The sequence below is a fragment of the Zootoca vivipara genome, chromosome 4, assembly GCF_963506605.1.
Source record: "Zootoca vivipara chromosome 4, rZooViv1.1, whole genome shotgun sequence".
In the NCBI taxonomy this organism is placed as follows: Eukaryota; Metazoa; Chordata; class Lepidosauria; order Squamata; family Lacertidae; genus Zootoca; species Zootoca vivipara.
Window position 1 is genome coordinate 55,941,618 of NC_083279.1, and position 17,168 is coordinate 55,958,785.

The following is a 17,168-nucleotide window of genomic DNA, read 5'->3' on the forward strand; positions in this document are numbered from 1 at the left end:
CATAAATGTTAATCTTACATTGTGTCTGTAGCCTTATGTACAGACACTGTATTTTTTCATCAAATCCATTTTGAAGTGCTAATGTAGCAATGTGTTGTTAGCCACTTAACTCGTCCAAACATCCCATTATCCCTTTCTATATTGGTCAGGCCTGATATCCTTACCCCTTTTGCTGCTTATAGATACCAGAGGTGGTGTGTCATCAAGGCTACTTGCTTGTATTTCAGCTTTGAACTCTTTAGACTTAAAAAAAAAATTGGAAAAATGTATCCATACTTAGAGATGTTACCCATGAACATACATAATTAGGTAACAGGATTTACAGATTAATAAAGATGATTTCCTTCTTCATTACTACCATCTAATTCCCATTTCACCTTGATAATTACTACATTATGTTACTTTTTTCCCTAGATGTTAGTACCCCCTCGTTTGGAAAAAAATAAATTAAATTGATTGAAATGTCTGACAAGTGGCATGCAAGAATATGTTTCCTTGTTTACAAAATTTCTGTAGCACATTTTAGGGCAATATCTAGTTACCTCAATCCAGCATCACACTATTCTCTCCAAATGACATTTTTTAAAAATGTGCATTGACAGCTCTTTTAAATTCTTTTAAATTCTTTTAAATTTTAATTCCTCCAAAATTGAAAACCATGAGAAGAAGCATGGCACAGGAGGCCCTGATTCTTGTGCTTGGCTGCATCTGGCATAGCTTTCATGAAATGGGTAGTCTGGTATGGTTGCAAGTGGTCCCTAAGTGGCTTTAAAAGTCAGAGCTGGAAAAAACTCTGCCTGGCATGTAGTACAAAACAAAAACAAAAACATAACTTCTATATTCATTAAGAAGACATTAACTGTTTTCAGTTGAGTCTTCTTTCTTCATATAAATACAGTAGATACCCTGTTGGAACACACATGGTTCAAACTAAATATAGGCATTCATGCATAAGAACCACTGCCAAGTTGCAATATCATGTAAGTGTTGTTTTGAAGCAAATATCCTCTGGCCCTGAAAACATAGACCTGTATCTTTTATGTTCATTTCTTCTGTGGATGTTAACAAACCTTGCAGTCATAGAAGATACAAGTTGCTGCACTGATCTTGAAGAAAGGGAGAGTTGTCCAGTTGCCTAGGCATCTCCGTCTTCTTTTGCAGTGGGGCCTAGGGCTTAGCCAGACACCTTTCCCCCCACACTTTTCCGACCCAGCTCTGTGTCTGAGCATGAGGGTATTTTTGCCCTCGAGCTTTCCCCACCAAAAACCTACTTTTTGAGCGCTCCATCAGAGCAAATATCAATTTGGCTTTTCCACAGATTGCCATTTGTTCCAACTGAGATTTAAAGAGTGGGGTTTTGTGGGAAAAGGCTCCGGAGCAAAAAAGGGTGGGGTGCTCAGACATGGAGCTTTAAAGTGTGGACCATCCCTGGAACGAGCAGAAGAAATGTAAGTGTGGCTAAGTCCATGGTTGAATATTACAGTGGCGATGGGAGGAAGATTTGCGTCTTCATTACAGGCTTACTGTATATCGAGAATCCCAGAATTGCAGAGTGGGAATGGACTCCATGGGTCATCCAGTCGAACCCCAATCCCCCTAATACTGGTTGAAGGAAATAGTACTCATGTTTAGTGCTTTGAGAATGGGGAAAGGCCATTAAACCTACCATGAAACTAGTACAGAAAATACCTAAGTGTGTGTGGATTATCTACAGAAAACCATGCCAAGGCTCATGGGTGATGTATTTCCAGGTTGGATGGGAAGCAATTTCAACACAGTCACTTTGCTTGTGATATGAAAAGGATTATAATAAATCAGTACATGGTGGAATGTCATTGTTCATAGTCCATTGCGTTAATTTATTAAATTTCGTTTCATTTATTTATTCACATTTCACTTCAAGACAGTCAGAAACTTAGCTGCACTTTTGAAGATGGCTTTTGTTACTGGATTCAAGATTTAGATGACGATGATGAATGGGCAAGAATTAGTGGTCCCACATTCCCTATTACATCTGGCCCGAACTTTGATCATACATTTGGCAATTTATCAGGTAATAATTAAGATATGAGCAAAGCATGAATGTGCTCCGTTGATTTGAATTTTCTTTTTTTAACCAATGTATTTTTGCAAAATAAAATAGAAATGTCTTGCAAGGCAGGAGGGATAATTTCCCCTCTTGAAGATCTCATTACTCTTTGTACACTTGACAATATATCTTATAATCATCATTCTCATTTGGAAACCTATTTGGACCTATGGAATACATATATTAATATTAATGTTTAGGTCAGGACTGATGGATTATATTTATTGTTCATGTGAGTTAGCAATGATTTGTGACCCCCCCCCCTTTTGCTATATCTGCAAAATAAATAATGTTTGTTTGTACTGTATTTAGCAAAGGAAACTATGTCTACCCTAAAAACTGAGAGTTTTAGCTTGTCGGGCCTGGGGCTACAAAACATGGGCTCCTTGGATCTTTCCCCTGAGCCCAGTGATCCATCATGCTTAGTCATCTGTATTAGAGCCAGTGGACTACAACAACTAAGTGTTCCATTGAAGCCAATGGTATAAATTATTTTATTATTATTTATTCAATGTATATTCCATTGTTCAGGGTAGCAAATTAGCAAGTGTACTTCCTTAAGTAGTTGGTGGAACAAGGAGTTAATAATTAACTATTATATATTATTATCTTTCTTGCAGGCTATTACATTTCAACACCAATGATGTCTGGAGGCGGACCTGTGAGAGTTCGACTTTTAAGCTTATCCTTAGTCCCCTCTTCAGAAGTCTTCTGCCTAAGTTTCTGGTATTGTGAACATACCATATGTACTAATAGCAAAGTCAGTTCTCTAACATACCTTCTCTCTTCCCTCCACACATCCTCAAAATCTGTTCCAGAGAATCCCCCAACCCACCACACCAGTGTGGTGTAGTGGTTAAGAGTGGTACACTCCTAATCTGGGGAACCGGGTTCGCGTCTCAGCTCCTCCACATGCAGCTGCTGGGTGACCTTGGGCTAGTCACACTTCTCTGCCCCACCCACCTCACAGGGTGTCTGTTGTGGGGGAGGAAGGGAAAGGAGAATGTTAGCCACTTTGAGACAAAGCAGGATATCAAATTCAAACTCTGGAACAGATTTTGAGGGTACACGAGAGGCTGCAAAGGAGAGGAAAAACTCACTGCACAAGCAGAAGTCTGCTGTGCTGGTGGATATCAGGTGGATTTCAATTTACTATGGTAGAATAAATAATTACCTCTCATTTTCCAATTCAGGTATCACATGTATGGTATTAATGTGTATCGTTTGAGCATTACCATCACATACGATCGGAACACTGAAAGGACAGTTTTCCAGAAAGAAGGAAATTATGGAAATAACTGGAACTATGGACAAATAACACTAAATGAAACATCTAATTTTAAAGTATGTCAAGCTATCTATCATTAGTAAAGAATGTAGTCAAGTCACTGAGTTCAGTGGGCCTTTATGGCCATTTCCAATCTTCTATCCCAATATTCATATCTGCAAAAAGAATACTTTTATCATTACAGTCTGGCAGAAAAATGGTTAGAGCACACAAGACTGGGTAGTATGAGCAGACTGAAGAAATTATTATGATTATGTTGGAACACTGAAACTTCTCTCTGTCTTGGGTAGCCAGCTTTGTCAACAGTTAAGAACCCTTGGCTAGAGTGATGAAATATATCTACAACTGAAATTTACTTGATTTACTGGAAGTACTTCATATAGGAATGCAATATGAAGTCTCTGTCTCTTCCCCCCACTTTCCCATTTCTTTTGGGACTCACACCAGGGACCTTTCAATTCCAAAACAACAATTCTAGGACTTGGTTATGCTTACATTGTCAAATTTGGCTTCCAAAGAGAACGTGCTTAGATCTAGTTTATAAATTATTGGCCGAACATGTCCAATAAATCAACAGAACCTTTCTATTGAAGAATTGTTCCTTCAGCTTTCCTGTACTGAAAAATGGATTCGGTCCATAAGTTCTACTGTAGGTACTCATATGTCATCTTTCCATTCACTAACAATGTCGCTAGCAAAAATGACTAAAGATGTATTGAGAATCTGAATGTGTAGTAATTCCTTTTAGGGGAGGTAGAATTCCTTGTAAAGCCATTAAAAGGTTCACAAAGATGACTGCTCACATTTCTACTTATTAAAAGTAGAAATGTAGAAAGATTCCTTCTATAACAGTGGAATCCCATACATGTCTAGGAAGCAAGCCCTATCACTGAATCCCAGGGGTCTTACTCCCACGTGTGTCTGATTTTAAAAATGTGTCTGTGTTGTATAGTTTTATATATGATAGCTCTTATATCTTTTTATGAATAGTGATATATAATTTATATATAAATAAGTAGAATAAGTAAAATAAATAAGTAAAATCTAAAATGAAACGGCATGTGTAACATTTTGTGCAATTTTTTTTTAAAAGGTTGCTTTTGATGCCTTTAAAAGACCGGGATGGGATGGCATTGCCCTTGATGATATTGGCCTGACAAATGGAGGCTGCAATGAAACTGTTTATCCAGAGCCTACTTTGGTCCCCACAATCCCTACGACCCCTCAGCTGCCCAGTAAGTATTATTGTTTCCTGTGATCACAGAAGCATTTCATTATAGGTTGGTTTACTTCTTAGAGGGGGCTATCAGTAGCAAGTAGAACAGCTGATGGCAGAAAAACAAAGCAAACCTAGAGGCATAATATCTGAAGAAGGAATAACATCCCTTCACCAGCCATTCCTATGTTATCTCTTTCTTTCCTACTGGCTGTTCTGCTTGCTGCAGCCAGTCAAGGTGAGGATTAAGGATTTGGCACTGCCAGGGCTGGACTCTTATCAGCATTGCTGCACTATAGCTCTCATCTGCACTGTACAATTATGTGGTGCAAGGGGTTATAATGCTCTGCTGTTCCACTATTTTAAATTTTGAATGGCATGTCTGCCCAGGACTTTCTTTGGGGACTGGCTGTGCTAATTTAGCACATTTGAGCCCCTGACTCCAAACAACTAGCTAGTCCCATGCTAGCCCTCAACCTTCTGGCATGGCAGATGATGGGGGAAATAGCAGGGCTACTGTATTTGATTTATGCCACACAGAAGCCAGTTTTTGAGAAAGGAGGGATATTTCACTATGTGGTGCCAATGTACTGAACTGGAAGTTATCTGCTGGCCTTAAGATGAAAGTGTAATATTTCTAATGCACCCCCCAAATTAACTGTAGCCTATTAAAATCCAGACTTCCTACTAACGTCACACACTGATGCAAATTCATCCATGGCATCACTTTGCAGGTCATCTAATGTAAAATCTCATTAATTGCATTATGTTACAACATGATGTTCACTGGATATCTGAGCGAAAGCATTGATAGGATATGACTTTTGTGGCGGGGGGGGGAGAAGGATGTCTTAATTAAATTCATATATTTTCCAATTTTGCTGCTGTTGTTGTGTTAGATGCTGAAAGACAAGGAGCTGATGATGCACATGAGTAATTTCTATCCATTTCAGAAAGAAACACTAACCTATATCTCATGAACATTCAGTGAACTGACAAATAATAACAAGGGTGGAAAGGATAAAGGGTCAGCCATACATACTTATGAAACTGTTAATGAGTTTCTGATGCAGGATCAGATTGCTTCACATAATGAAATAATAGTATATTCTATACTAACTCCGGCCAGGGAAAGATGGCTGATATGTCTAGTTTTATTATATTCCTTCTTCTGCTAAAGGATGCTAGAAATTGTTTTCCCTGGAGAGCTATCAGAAATCTTGAATACCATCAAATCCAATCTTTCAACTTGTCACATTTTTATAATGCTACTGATATTATTAAATCTGTTCTGCCAAAAACAACAGACCAAAAGGACCTGAGCCTACCTCAGCCTACTCCAATAGACATTAGCTGTAATGCAGCACTCACTGGAGACAACAGCAAAGCATCAGTGATTTTAAAGGAATTGGATCGGCCGTCCTTTACACGTTGCTGTAATATTCCCATTTCCAGATGTGAAATACAGTCATACCTCGGTTTAAGTACACCTCGGTTTGAGTATTTTCAGTTTAAGTACTCCGCGGACCTGTCTGGAATGGATTAATCCACTTTCCATTACTTTCAATAGGAAAGTTCGCTTCAGGTTAAGTACGCTTCAGGTTAAGTACGGACTTCCGGAACCAATTACACTCATACCTTGGGTTAAGTACGCTTCAGGTTGAGTACTCTGCGGACCCATCTGAAACAGATTAATCCACTTTCCATTACTTTCAATGGGAAAGTTCGCTTCAGGTTAAGTACACTTCAGGTTAAGTACAGACTTCCGGAACCAATTGTTTTTGTAAACCGAGGTACCACTGTATATGTTTTTTAAAAAGATGGATATTAGTGAAATTCTAAAACATAGCAAGGTATTTAAAATCATTGGAGGGGGACACCCTTGCCTTCTTTTAGTATATCACTAATATCTATCGCTCTTTTTTCAGATTCTGCTCTACATGGGGACATGATAGGGGATGGAAGTTCCATTGCACACAAAATGTCCTTGCAGTAACAAAACTATATACAGTGGTGCCTTGACTTATGAATTTAATCCGTTCCGAAGGCACATTCGTAGGTCGAAAAATTTGTAAGTCGAAAAGCGCCATTGGAAACGCGATTTCCCATAGGAATGCATTGGAAACGGAAAAATTCGTAAGTCGAAGCAACCCCATCTAAAAATTTGTAAGTCGAAAAAATCCTATCAAACTGCCGCGGTTTCCGTTCAGATGTCGATAAATTCGTAAACGTGCGGCCATTTGCCCCATTCGTAAGTCGAAAAATTTGGTTGTCAAGTCGTTTGTACGTTGAAGGTACCACTGTAGTTGGACACCACCCATAGTTATTTGCTGCTATTTGCAGAAAATAGTCCATTGCAAACTAATTTCCACAGCTAGTCTGCTTCACAATGTTTCTCACAATGTTACTCTTGAGTGCGTCGCTGAACCAATCAGAATTCATTCAAAATGCTTTCAACCATTTGCATTGCTGCTGCTGCAGTTCCTTTCTAAGAAAGACGGGTATGGTCTACTGGGCAGACCAGAAGGAAGACTTCATGTGCTGGTCTTCACTCTGGTCCGCCTACTGAACATAAAGGCAGGTCATGCTTGCACTCTTCACCACACTCTTCCCAGCCATTCGCTTTGCTCTTTCTTCTCTTCCCATTGCTTAAACTCTGTGTAAATTTGTGTGTGTGAGAGAGAGAAGGTGGGGTTGCTCTACCTACTGTGATCTCTGGCTCTTCCTACCCCTGCTCTTAAATGCCCCAACCAGCCCCACTAGGCAGCATCTGTTATCTTTCTCTTATTCATTTTCATTTTACGTAGTTCTATAAACTTCTAACATGTTCCATCTTCAGCCTTTTTCCCAGACTAAATGCTTAAGTGCCTTAGCCTTTTCCTCGAAAGGAAGCTGCTCCATTTACACAGTGTTCCAAATCTGACTATGTGGCCTTGTCATTCTTGAGATTCTGTTTTTGTAATAATTTTTAACACTGAAGTCAGATGACATTTTCAGTGAGCTTCCATCTATAGATCCAATATGGCTTTTCTGGGTGGCCACAGACACTGAAGATCCATTCAGCATGCATCTGGTTGGGAATTTATTTTTGTCCCTAAGTAATTTACTATGCACGTACCTGACATTTTCTTACTCCTTTATTTAGTTTTGGATTGCCTCGCAATTTCAAAATAAACATAGAAAAGTGATGTATCTTCCAGTCTGATGGCTTGGAAGGTCCCATGAACAATCTTGAAAGTACATTTCAAGATAAAAGCAGAAGTATTTTTCTACATTATTTTTGCCAATAGAGCTATGTTTCCTATTAATGAATAGGAAATCTAGTGTACAGGAATCATACACAATCAAATCTTGGCCAAGCTCAGGTTTTGACTTTTCTTCTATGATTCTGTTTAAATCATCAGATCACACACAGAGAGGCACTATTTTCCTCATCTTGTTATCCAGCCTTAAAAACCTGCTCCAAAACAAAATGCCAGTGATTTATATCCGTTGAGAATAGACTTCACTTGAGGTTTTCCCTTGACTCTAGTTCTATCAATATCTTCATTAAATTTATGTCACTTGATGTGTAGCTTCTTTCTATTGCACATCTTTTTGCTATCTCTGGACGTAGCAATTCAGTCAACTAGAAAACCATATAGATTGGCCAACATTGAAAAATGAAAACAAGTCTATTCTTTACTGTAGCACCCAACAGTCCATAGAACAAAAAAACTGACAGGCAATCAAGGCACAGTCTTCACAGGACCACACTCCAAATTTCTTTAAACTTTCAGTAGATGTAAGAGAGCATTCTGTTGAGACAAGTTTGTGGCTGTTTGTATGAGTACACTTCACTTAACACCATATGTCCCAATATGGGGAGAGTGAAAACAGTTCAGATAACCTTGGTCTCTATAGCCCTAACCATGGATGACATTAACCAAGAGCTGCTTAAATTATGCTTGATGTCAGGTTTCTTGAGGGTTTCCTCTGTGGCTTGTATATCCAATTGTTTCGCCAAATTGAAATATGTGATACATGCAAATAGTGCTAACACTCAATGTAAAACATAGATTGATTCCATAGTGCTGCCATCTTTCAGCCTCAATGTGCCACAAATGCATAGAAAAAATGGTGGGATTTGTACATATACATATATTTATTTATTTATTTTTTTAAAATAAGGGTATATTTTCTTTGGGATGGAAGATAGCAGTAACTTTAGCCATATATTAGAATCAAATGCACATACCTAGAATATCCCTTATTATTGTTTTATCCTCAGCAGTGATACAGTAGCTGATAACAATGATAACTACAATATCTTTAGAACTGTAGCTTACTGCCCTTCACAAACATTTGGCAGCCATAGATAGATCTACTGCATGTCAAGCGTATGATACAGGTAGGTGAATGATGAGTGCTGTGTAAATGGTTATTAATGTGTCACTAGGGCTTTGTAGCTTTTCTGTTTAGTGCCACATACAAGGGTGTGATCTTCTGCATTTGGCATAAGAGAACAAAAAGAATGTATCTTACACAAATCTTACTCTGTCCCAGAAAATGGGGGGGGGGGGAGTAATTTGGTTAATAGACTGTGAGAACAATCCTGTGCCCCAGGGAAGGTGACTGAGGCACAGAAAGATGCTACTGATCCTATCTCTCCAATGTCAAGGAAAGGGAATCCATCACCAGAGGTCCCTTGGTCCAGCAGTAGAAAACTCCACCTGGTGGTCATGTTCCATAGGTGGGTGGAGGGTGAAAACAGGGTGCTCTGGGTGGGGACAGGGGCGTAGGAAGGGAGGGGTGATAGGGGCGCTCTGCCCCAGGCTCCTCTCCGGGGGGCAGCGCCTTCTCCCCACCTTCACTGACGCCCCGCTACGCAGCGGAACCGCTGGCAAACATCCCCAGCGCTGCGCAGGGATGAAGCCACTGCAGCTGCGAGTGGAGGATCCCGTGGCAGCATCCCCGCATGGCACTAAGGTCCGGCGGTGGCTCTGCCGTGCACAACGCATGCGTCCTGCGCATCCTCCAAAAAGTTTTCTTATTTGGACCCCTTGCAATTGTGAAATACTTAAACTTATTAATTCACTTATCAACTTCTCTTAAAGAAAACAAATTATTTTGAAACAGATACACAAGCTGCCTGTTTTAGAGCTAAGCATGCTGGTCTTCAGCACCAACCCCTGAAGTACTAAAAACTGATCTTTGCCCCATCACCTTGTGACTTGACATTTGAAGGTTATTAGGGCAGAAAGTCCAGAGTGAGGCTTCTTTCTTAAAATATGTAGCTCTCAACCTTTCTCCATTGAATGCTTATTCTGCCCCTGTATGATTAGTATATCTAATAGCATAGTATAAGAGGATGCATGAAGCAATATTATAGACGAAGATCTGTTCCACACAGAGTTGTCAAATTATCATTAGATTTAATGGTATAATTATAATAGCTGATCCTGTAAGTGCTTCTTTCAAGCCATCTGTACCTAGACAGTTGTTAATATATCTTGTTAGAAAAAGAATAAAAGATACATTGCCTGGTGAGGCATTCAGCGTAAAATTATACTTTATTCTAAAACTTGGGTCTTCATTATTTAAGAATACATCTTCTACTTAAGTATATATTATAGATATTGGAGAGGCTTAGTAATTTTGCCAGGCTCATTAATGCCCATGACATTTCTTTCCTTCTCCATATTTTTTCTGTAGGACCATAAAAACCATCATAAGATAAACAGACTACTTTTTGAACTTCCCAAGTACTTTCTATGTAATTAAACATCTCTAGGGCCCTCGGCTGAGTGCAGAGATTTAAACTTCTCTGCTCAACCAGCTCTGTGTCTGTTTTAATTTCCCTTTTGCTGCTGTTGCCACCAAATTCTGTGGTGTCTAGCAAGGACAGAAGAATTAGTGTGGAGACCTAATCCATTTTCCAGGGGAGGGGTTAGCAATCCCCAATTTTGATTTTAAATCAGTAGGCAGGATCGTGACATTGCTGATTTTATTATAAACACAATGTTGTGTTTCTTAGCCCCTTGAGAAATGTTTATTTTTTTATTAGAATGTCTTAGGCAAAAGGACTTATTGAGCCCAAAATAATATTTTGCCCTGTTTACTTGGGGGTACATGTTGTTGTTGTTGTTGTTTAGTCGTTTAGTCATGTCTGACTCTTCTTGGGATACATAACTGTACGCAAATCCAAAAATGCTTTCCTGTGGTCAGGAATAAGCCCTTATCAAACACAAGAGGGGGGTTAGGTCTAGTGCAGTCCTTTTTCTACTGCATGCCTGGCATCATTCAGCTGGAACAGAGGTCACTATCCATTTGGTAGAGCTGGGTTTGGAGACATTTTAAAAAATGCATAGGTCAGTGTGTGTCAATTAAGGAATTAGTCTAGATACTGGGATACCCTTATAAATTGAAGGCTTTCTCAGAGAAGAGAAAGGTAGAGGGAGGATAAGAATTGAGATGACTGTAATGTCCAGAAGGCTGTGAGTGCAAGGGAAAGGAGGGGCATTGAAGTGGTGCAGTGGGAAGCTAACAATGGCAAGGTTCCTCTGCATCAGGAAAAGTTCGAAAGGGAGGCAGTTCTCCTCAGTCAAGACTTTGCCAGTCAAGGATCAGTAGATGAGGAGGAGCACAGAAAACCAAAGTGAGAGTTTACAAGTCATAAGGCTAAGCTTACCCCAGCAAGATATGTCCTGGAATTCAGAAAACAGCCAGGTCAGCAACGCCACTCTCCAAAAATCTCTTTCTGTTCAGTGTTTAAGAAGTGCAAGAATGGACACCAAGCCAAGAGTTCCAAAAGTCCATGAGGCTGTGTCTCTGTTAGCAACACTGCTCTTGAAATTCCACCTCTTTGGAATATCTTAATCCAGTTATAGTTTTAGAAACCAAAGGCTCGCGAAAGCATGGGGCTTTTGTCATTCGAATGAATGAATGCAAGCATGTATCCTGTGCCTATGTGAATGCACACATTTTGAGGAAGTGCACAGCAATGTATGGTTCATATACTCTTTCTAAGGATAAGGATATGTTCAAATGGCATTACATGGAAGAGGGAGCAAGGTTGGAGCACAGCTTCTAAATTTTCACCAAAGTAAGCAACTGTATTGATACACACTAGTCAATAAATGAATGAATTGTCATTTCTTTATGATTTCCCCCCTTTCAGCTGACTGCGGTGGGCCATTTGATCTGTGGGAACCAAACACTACATTTAGTTCCATGAATTATCCTAATAATTACCCCAACCTAGCCTCTTGTAAGTACTGTGACTTCAGAACTTAATGTTTGTTTGTTTGTTTGTTTGTTTGACAAGATTTATATACCACTTAGCAAAATTCTGTTAAGCCATTTACATCATAAGCTGTTATTAGACTGGATGGAATACCGTATGTGGTCATGAACAGTGCTTATACATGATGAAAATCTTGTGAACCTACTAGGAGCCTAGAAAGGTACACAGTGCTTAAACACTGCACAAAAATGGTTGCATTCCCTCTTTTATTTGATGTGGAATAGGGGTGGACTGGACTGTTAATTTCAGTTCTCTCAGTTTCTCATTCTTCCAATCTTAAACTCCTCCCCACATTTCTGCAGTAATTTGCTGTTTTAAAACTAATAATAATTATGAGCATTTATTTTTCTAATAAACACATTTTGTATGCAGTTTTGACTAATGTACATATTTTTGCAAGCAGTTCCCCTAATAAAATGCACTTTGTTTGTTATTTTCACCAATATATGCATTTTTATGTATACTTACACAGAATATATGCATTTTTGTAGACACTGCTTGACTGGAGAACTGCATCGCACAATTAAGAAAAGTATGGATTTCAAGGATTCCTGTGTTTTGGTTCTCATTGTTTCAGAAAGGATGAATTAGGCATGATTGCCTCTAAATGCAAATTGAATCAATTTTCTTCAGTATCCCTAGTGTAAAATAGCACACTATTACATAGAACCATAGCTGCCAAGTTTTCCCTTTTCTCACAAGGAAGCCAATTCAGCATAAGGGAATTTCCCTTAAAAAAAGGGATAACTTGGCAGCTATGCATAGAACACAGTCAGATAATTCCAAGTAAATGTATTGATGTTCAAAGATATTCATACTGAAAGGTAGAGCAAAAATGGAAGAAGTGACTTGCCGGAGTGACTTCACATGAGGCAGGAATTGGGTTTATATTCATCCTCAGACTAGAAGAGAATGTTGTTATGTCTGCCTCTTTGCGTAAGCTGCTACTCCTATCTCTGTATGTGAAGATGTTGAAGATGTTGATAAATTGAAGCTCTAGTATATCTATAAAACAAGGGGACTGTTTTTCTTTGTCTTTTATTTCCTAGGTGTATGGTATTTAAATGCAGAGAAAGGAAAAAATATCCAACTTCATTTCCAGTACCTTGATCTGGAAAATATTAATGACGTTGTAGAAATCAGAGATGGCACAGGAACTGGTTCTTTATTTTTAGGCAAGTATAACCCACAGATTTATGCAGAATATTGTGTGTGGTTGAGCAGTATTTCATGTTTTCTGGAAAACACAGGTGACCTTAGTTGGTTAGTTTTTTACAAAAAAAATACACAATGAAAGTTGCTTGTAGTACATTTGTGACAATTTCACTGAGCTGAGCATGAGATAATATTTTGATGGTTTATCCTTGCTAGACTTAAAAGTATAGCATCAATAACACTAGCTTCAACAATGCAGGTGAAATTAGAAGTGGGCAGGTTCCACCATGGAAACAATTTGGTGGGCTTTTCACACAGATTTCACTGAAACTTCCAAATTGGCTGGTATGGTTTAAAAGAATTACAGACTCTGAAATGTCGTTTATCCCATGATGCTCCATAGGTTTCTGTGTACTAAGGCCTTCAGGGTGTCAGGCATTGTTGTAGCACCATTGTACCATGTTTTACCACAATGTGGTAGATAGGCTTCCCTGCATATGTGGCAGATTCTAGTAGTGAACCCACAACTTGCTTGAACCAGAACTGCTAATAGATTACAGATGATTTGTTCCATTTCAGGCCCATTTCCCCACAAATTCCAGTTTGGGCAGAATTCACCAATATATGTGGATGAAACATCTTGAAAGAATTCAGGATAATTTTTCTAGACTGGTCTTGAAAAACTGTGTCCCCTAGATATAGATGAAGGACAATGGCATTCTTTTCACACATAAAATTATGGGGTTGGGGTTTTTTTTGTCTTATTTTTATGTGTAACAACACTTCACACAATTTCTAAGCAGAAAGCATTTGACCTATATCTAAAATATACATCTTTCTGTTTTCTCTATGGGTAGCTGTATATACAGGAAAGTCCCCAGTGCCAGATATATTCTCTACGACTCATCAGATGACTGTATTCTTCATTACTGATGATTCTGTAACTAAGAAAGGATTTGCAGCCAATTTCACTACAGGATACCATTTAGGCATGCCAGGTGAGATTCACACTTACACATTTTTAATCAAACATTTAAAAAGGGCACATGAAACTGTGCACAAAGATTTGTTTCAGTGCAATCCTATGCATGTCTACTCAGAAGTTAGTTTCATTGGGTTTAATGGAGCTTCCTCTATTACAGTGTACAAGGCTAAAGCCTTCAATTGTAATTCACATTTATCAGGACCTCTATTGGGCTAATCTACATCTTACACACTAACTTTCAGTTATTCTGCCTAGCATTAGCCAAATGGCTAATTCTGTACTCCAAAGAAGCTCAGCAGGGATGATTTGCTGCAAAGAACCAGTGGGGGGGGGAATTGCCCTCTTCTTACTTTCCCCTGAGATTCCTTGTCAACCCATACACTTCTGTTTCCTGTGGGATGCCAGGCTGTGTTTCCCTTAGAAACATGGGTTTAAGAAAGCATGGGCTTTCAGAGAGGAAATAGTATGAAGAAAAGGGTTAAGTGTCCCCCCTGCTCTTTCCCCACTGCAAATCACCTTCTTCTGATGACAGATGGAGGAACGAAGAGGTGGCTGTTGAGCTAATGTTGGTTATCAGGGTAATCTAGTAGCTCTTCACAAAAAGAGGTTAGCTAAACCCCATTTCGAATTGTAAGCCCTTATCACAGGAGTTGCAAGAATGCCCTTACTCATGAGAGACCAGAAAATTGCCTCAAGTTTCTAAAGATAAAATGGATTCAGATTGTGTTCATTAACATTATGTAGAATTTGAGTTCAGTACAATAATTAAAATGCTACATTTTTATGGCCAATGATACATATTTTTATTTTACAGATCCCTGTGGTCCCAATTATTATCAGTGTGGAAGTGGAGAATGCATCCCGCTGGTTTACCTTTGTGATCAATCACAGCACTGTAAAGATAATTCTGATGAATCAGACTGTGGTAAGTATTTATTTCAAAAACTAAAACAAGCTACCCACTTCTAATTGAATAAGTAAAAAAAAAAACTCAATAAGAAATTGTGATATATAGAATATCTTCTGGGAGGAAAGTAGATTTTAGCAACTTTGCTTTACTATCTCAGCTAGTTCACAAACCTTTCTTACCTAAGTGCAATGAACAATCCTTGATCTTCTATAGCAGTTACTTTATCTTGTTTGATGGTGACATCACCAAGCCTTGCCTGTGCTAATCTCTCTCAAGAAAATATGAAGAACTAAGAACTCTGTTTACAGAGATCACTAATTAGAAAACTAAGTCAACCTAACACTTCTTTATGGAATTTTTGTTTTCACTGGACAAGTGCTATAACTCCTGAGCTCTGATACCTGTAGAGTGGGTTATAGGATCAAGCAAAGGAATTATAACAACAACCCAACTGGATGGCATAAGTAGGCAAGGGTACATTTGGAAAGATGTACTGTTTCATAGTACCGGTAGATGTGCCCTGCTTGCACATCTACTTTTCTGGTAGGTGAAGGCCTTTTTTTTGTATGTGAAGCAGTACAAGCTGCTTTATCTCAATGGGAACAATCTACCCATTGATTTATATTTACTGTAATAGGCTTCATTCCATTGACCCTACTGAAACTTTCACACAGGCCAAGATTCTCAACCAAAAAGTAAACCATGTTACAAACTGCTGTATCCTATATAATAAAGTCCAAGTTGTCCCTGCGTCCAAGCTGTCCCGTGTGTCCCTGGGGTACTGCGCATGTGCCCCAGGGATACAGGGATTGGACAGCAGAGACTGCATGCGCGCACTCTCCCCCCCCCTCTGCCTCCTCCAACCGCCGCTCCCGCCGGACACCGCCTCACTGCAGGGCACGTCAGGGAAGCGAGGGTGGAGGCCGGCAAAGGCCTCCTCACAACCCTCCCTGGCTGTGAGGAGCGGCGGTTGGAGGAGGCGGGGGGGAGTGCGCGCGTCCTTCCTGTCGGCAGCTGGGGGAGAGGAAGGAAGGAGGAGAAAGCAGCACTTTCTCCTCCTCCGTTCCTGCCCCCTGCCGCCGACAGCAAGGACAGGTCCCAGGGTTCGGAGAAGCGCTGCGCAAGTGCTTCTCCGAACCCTGGGATGTCTTCTTCCTGTCGGCGGCTGCGGGAGAAGAACGGAGGAGGAGAACGCAGCGCTTTCTCCTCCTCTATACATATACAATATTTAAAGCAGACTGATGCCCAGAGTGAAGATCCAAATGAGCTCTGTACTCAGTATCTATGCACATACCCTCTCTGAATTAGTATGCCCTGGGCCAGAGAATACACATGATATTTTGTGAGCTCTGTTCATTTTAGTGGCAAAGGGAGATCTGTACATGATATCCCTTAGACTTAGAACTAGAACCTTAGACTCCTTGTGCAGGTCTGTTTCCACTGTACTGAAAGAAGCAACTATTGAGGACTGAGACTTGCAGCCTAGTATCTTCAACCAGAATGTATTCATTCTGATACAGGGCCTCCCTATACACGTAGGAGCTGTGGACTTACTGTCTCTGCAACATCCTATTTATTCACTTCAATGTTTATTTAAAAAGCATGCTTAGGACTAAATTCTCAAGCTCACTTTCAAGCAAACGAGTTTAGGATCAAGTGTAAGCCTGATAAAAGTGTTTGAAAGGAGCATAAAACAGCTGCAGGGGAGCACCATTTCAACTCTTTTGCAACACATATGTGGGTTACTTTGACAACTATGACAGCTGTTGTCACAGTACCATCTGTGGAGGTAGTTATTTCCAAAATTAAATGTTCCATACATAGCTCTGTTTCTCATAAAACAGAAATAATGGTCTCTGTGCACCAATTTATATGCAGAACTGATGTTAAAATGATGCTAGGGTCTGTTTTTTTAATTAAAAAACGAAATTGCTCTCACAGACAAAGAGCTGTCTGACACAATCGTTTCTGTGGGTGGATGTTTAGACTTGGAGACACGTATTTCCTTGGCTTATGTTAGATAAATCATAACTGTTATGTAGTAGTAAAACTCTTAGACATCTGTTGGCAGGTATCTTGGGCTATATCATTAGTGGTATATGTGTCCAAAGGCAAAATAATGCTCCCAATACATCCTATCTTGCTATATTTAAAGAGGAATTTTTTATCTATAGTCTACTTTTTGTAGCAGAAGCTTTTTTAAAAAAACAACAACAACACCTATACTTTATTATTTTTTA

General features: G+C 39.5%; 1 protein-coding gene across 5 annotated transcripts in view; it reads left to right on the forward strand.

Annotated features, from left to right (window-relative positions):
• TMPRSS15 (transmembrane serine protease 15) overlaps nt 1–17,168 on the forward strand; it is a 62,984-nt gene that overhangs the window by 26,403 nt on the left and 19,413 nt on the right. For all 5 annotated transcript variants that reach the window (XR_009557481.1, XM_035114992.2, XM_035114994.2 and 2 more), the window contains exons 11-18: nt 1,904–2,053; nt 2,710–2,815; nt 3,283–3,433; nt 4,471–4,612; nt 11,753–11,842; nt 12,928–13,053; nt 13,891–14,031; nt 14,833–14,943. Coding sequence is in view for 4 of the 5 variants with exons in the window: in XM_035114992.2 (XP_034970883.2) it covers nt 1,904–2,053; nt 2,710–2,815; nt 3,283–3,433; nt 4,471–4,612; nt 11,753–11,842; nt 12,928–13,053; nt 13,891–14,031; nt 14,833–14,943 (1,017 nt within the window). In the remaining variant the exon portion in view is untranslated. The remainder of the gene's footprint in view (nt 1–1,903; nt 2,054–2,709; nt 2,816–3,282; nt 3,434–4,470; nt 4,613–11,752; nt 11,843–12,927; nt 13,054–13,890; nt 14,032–14,832; nt 14,944–17,168) is intronic.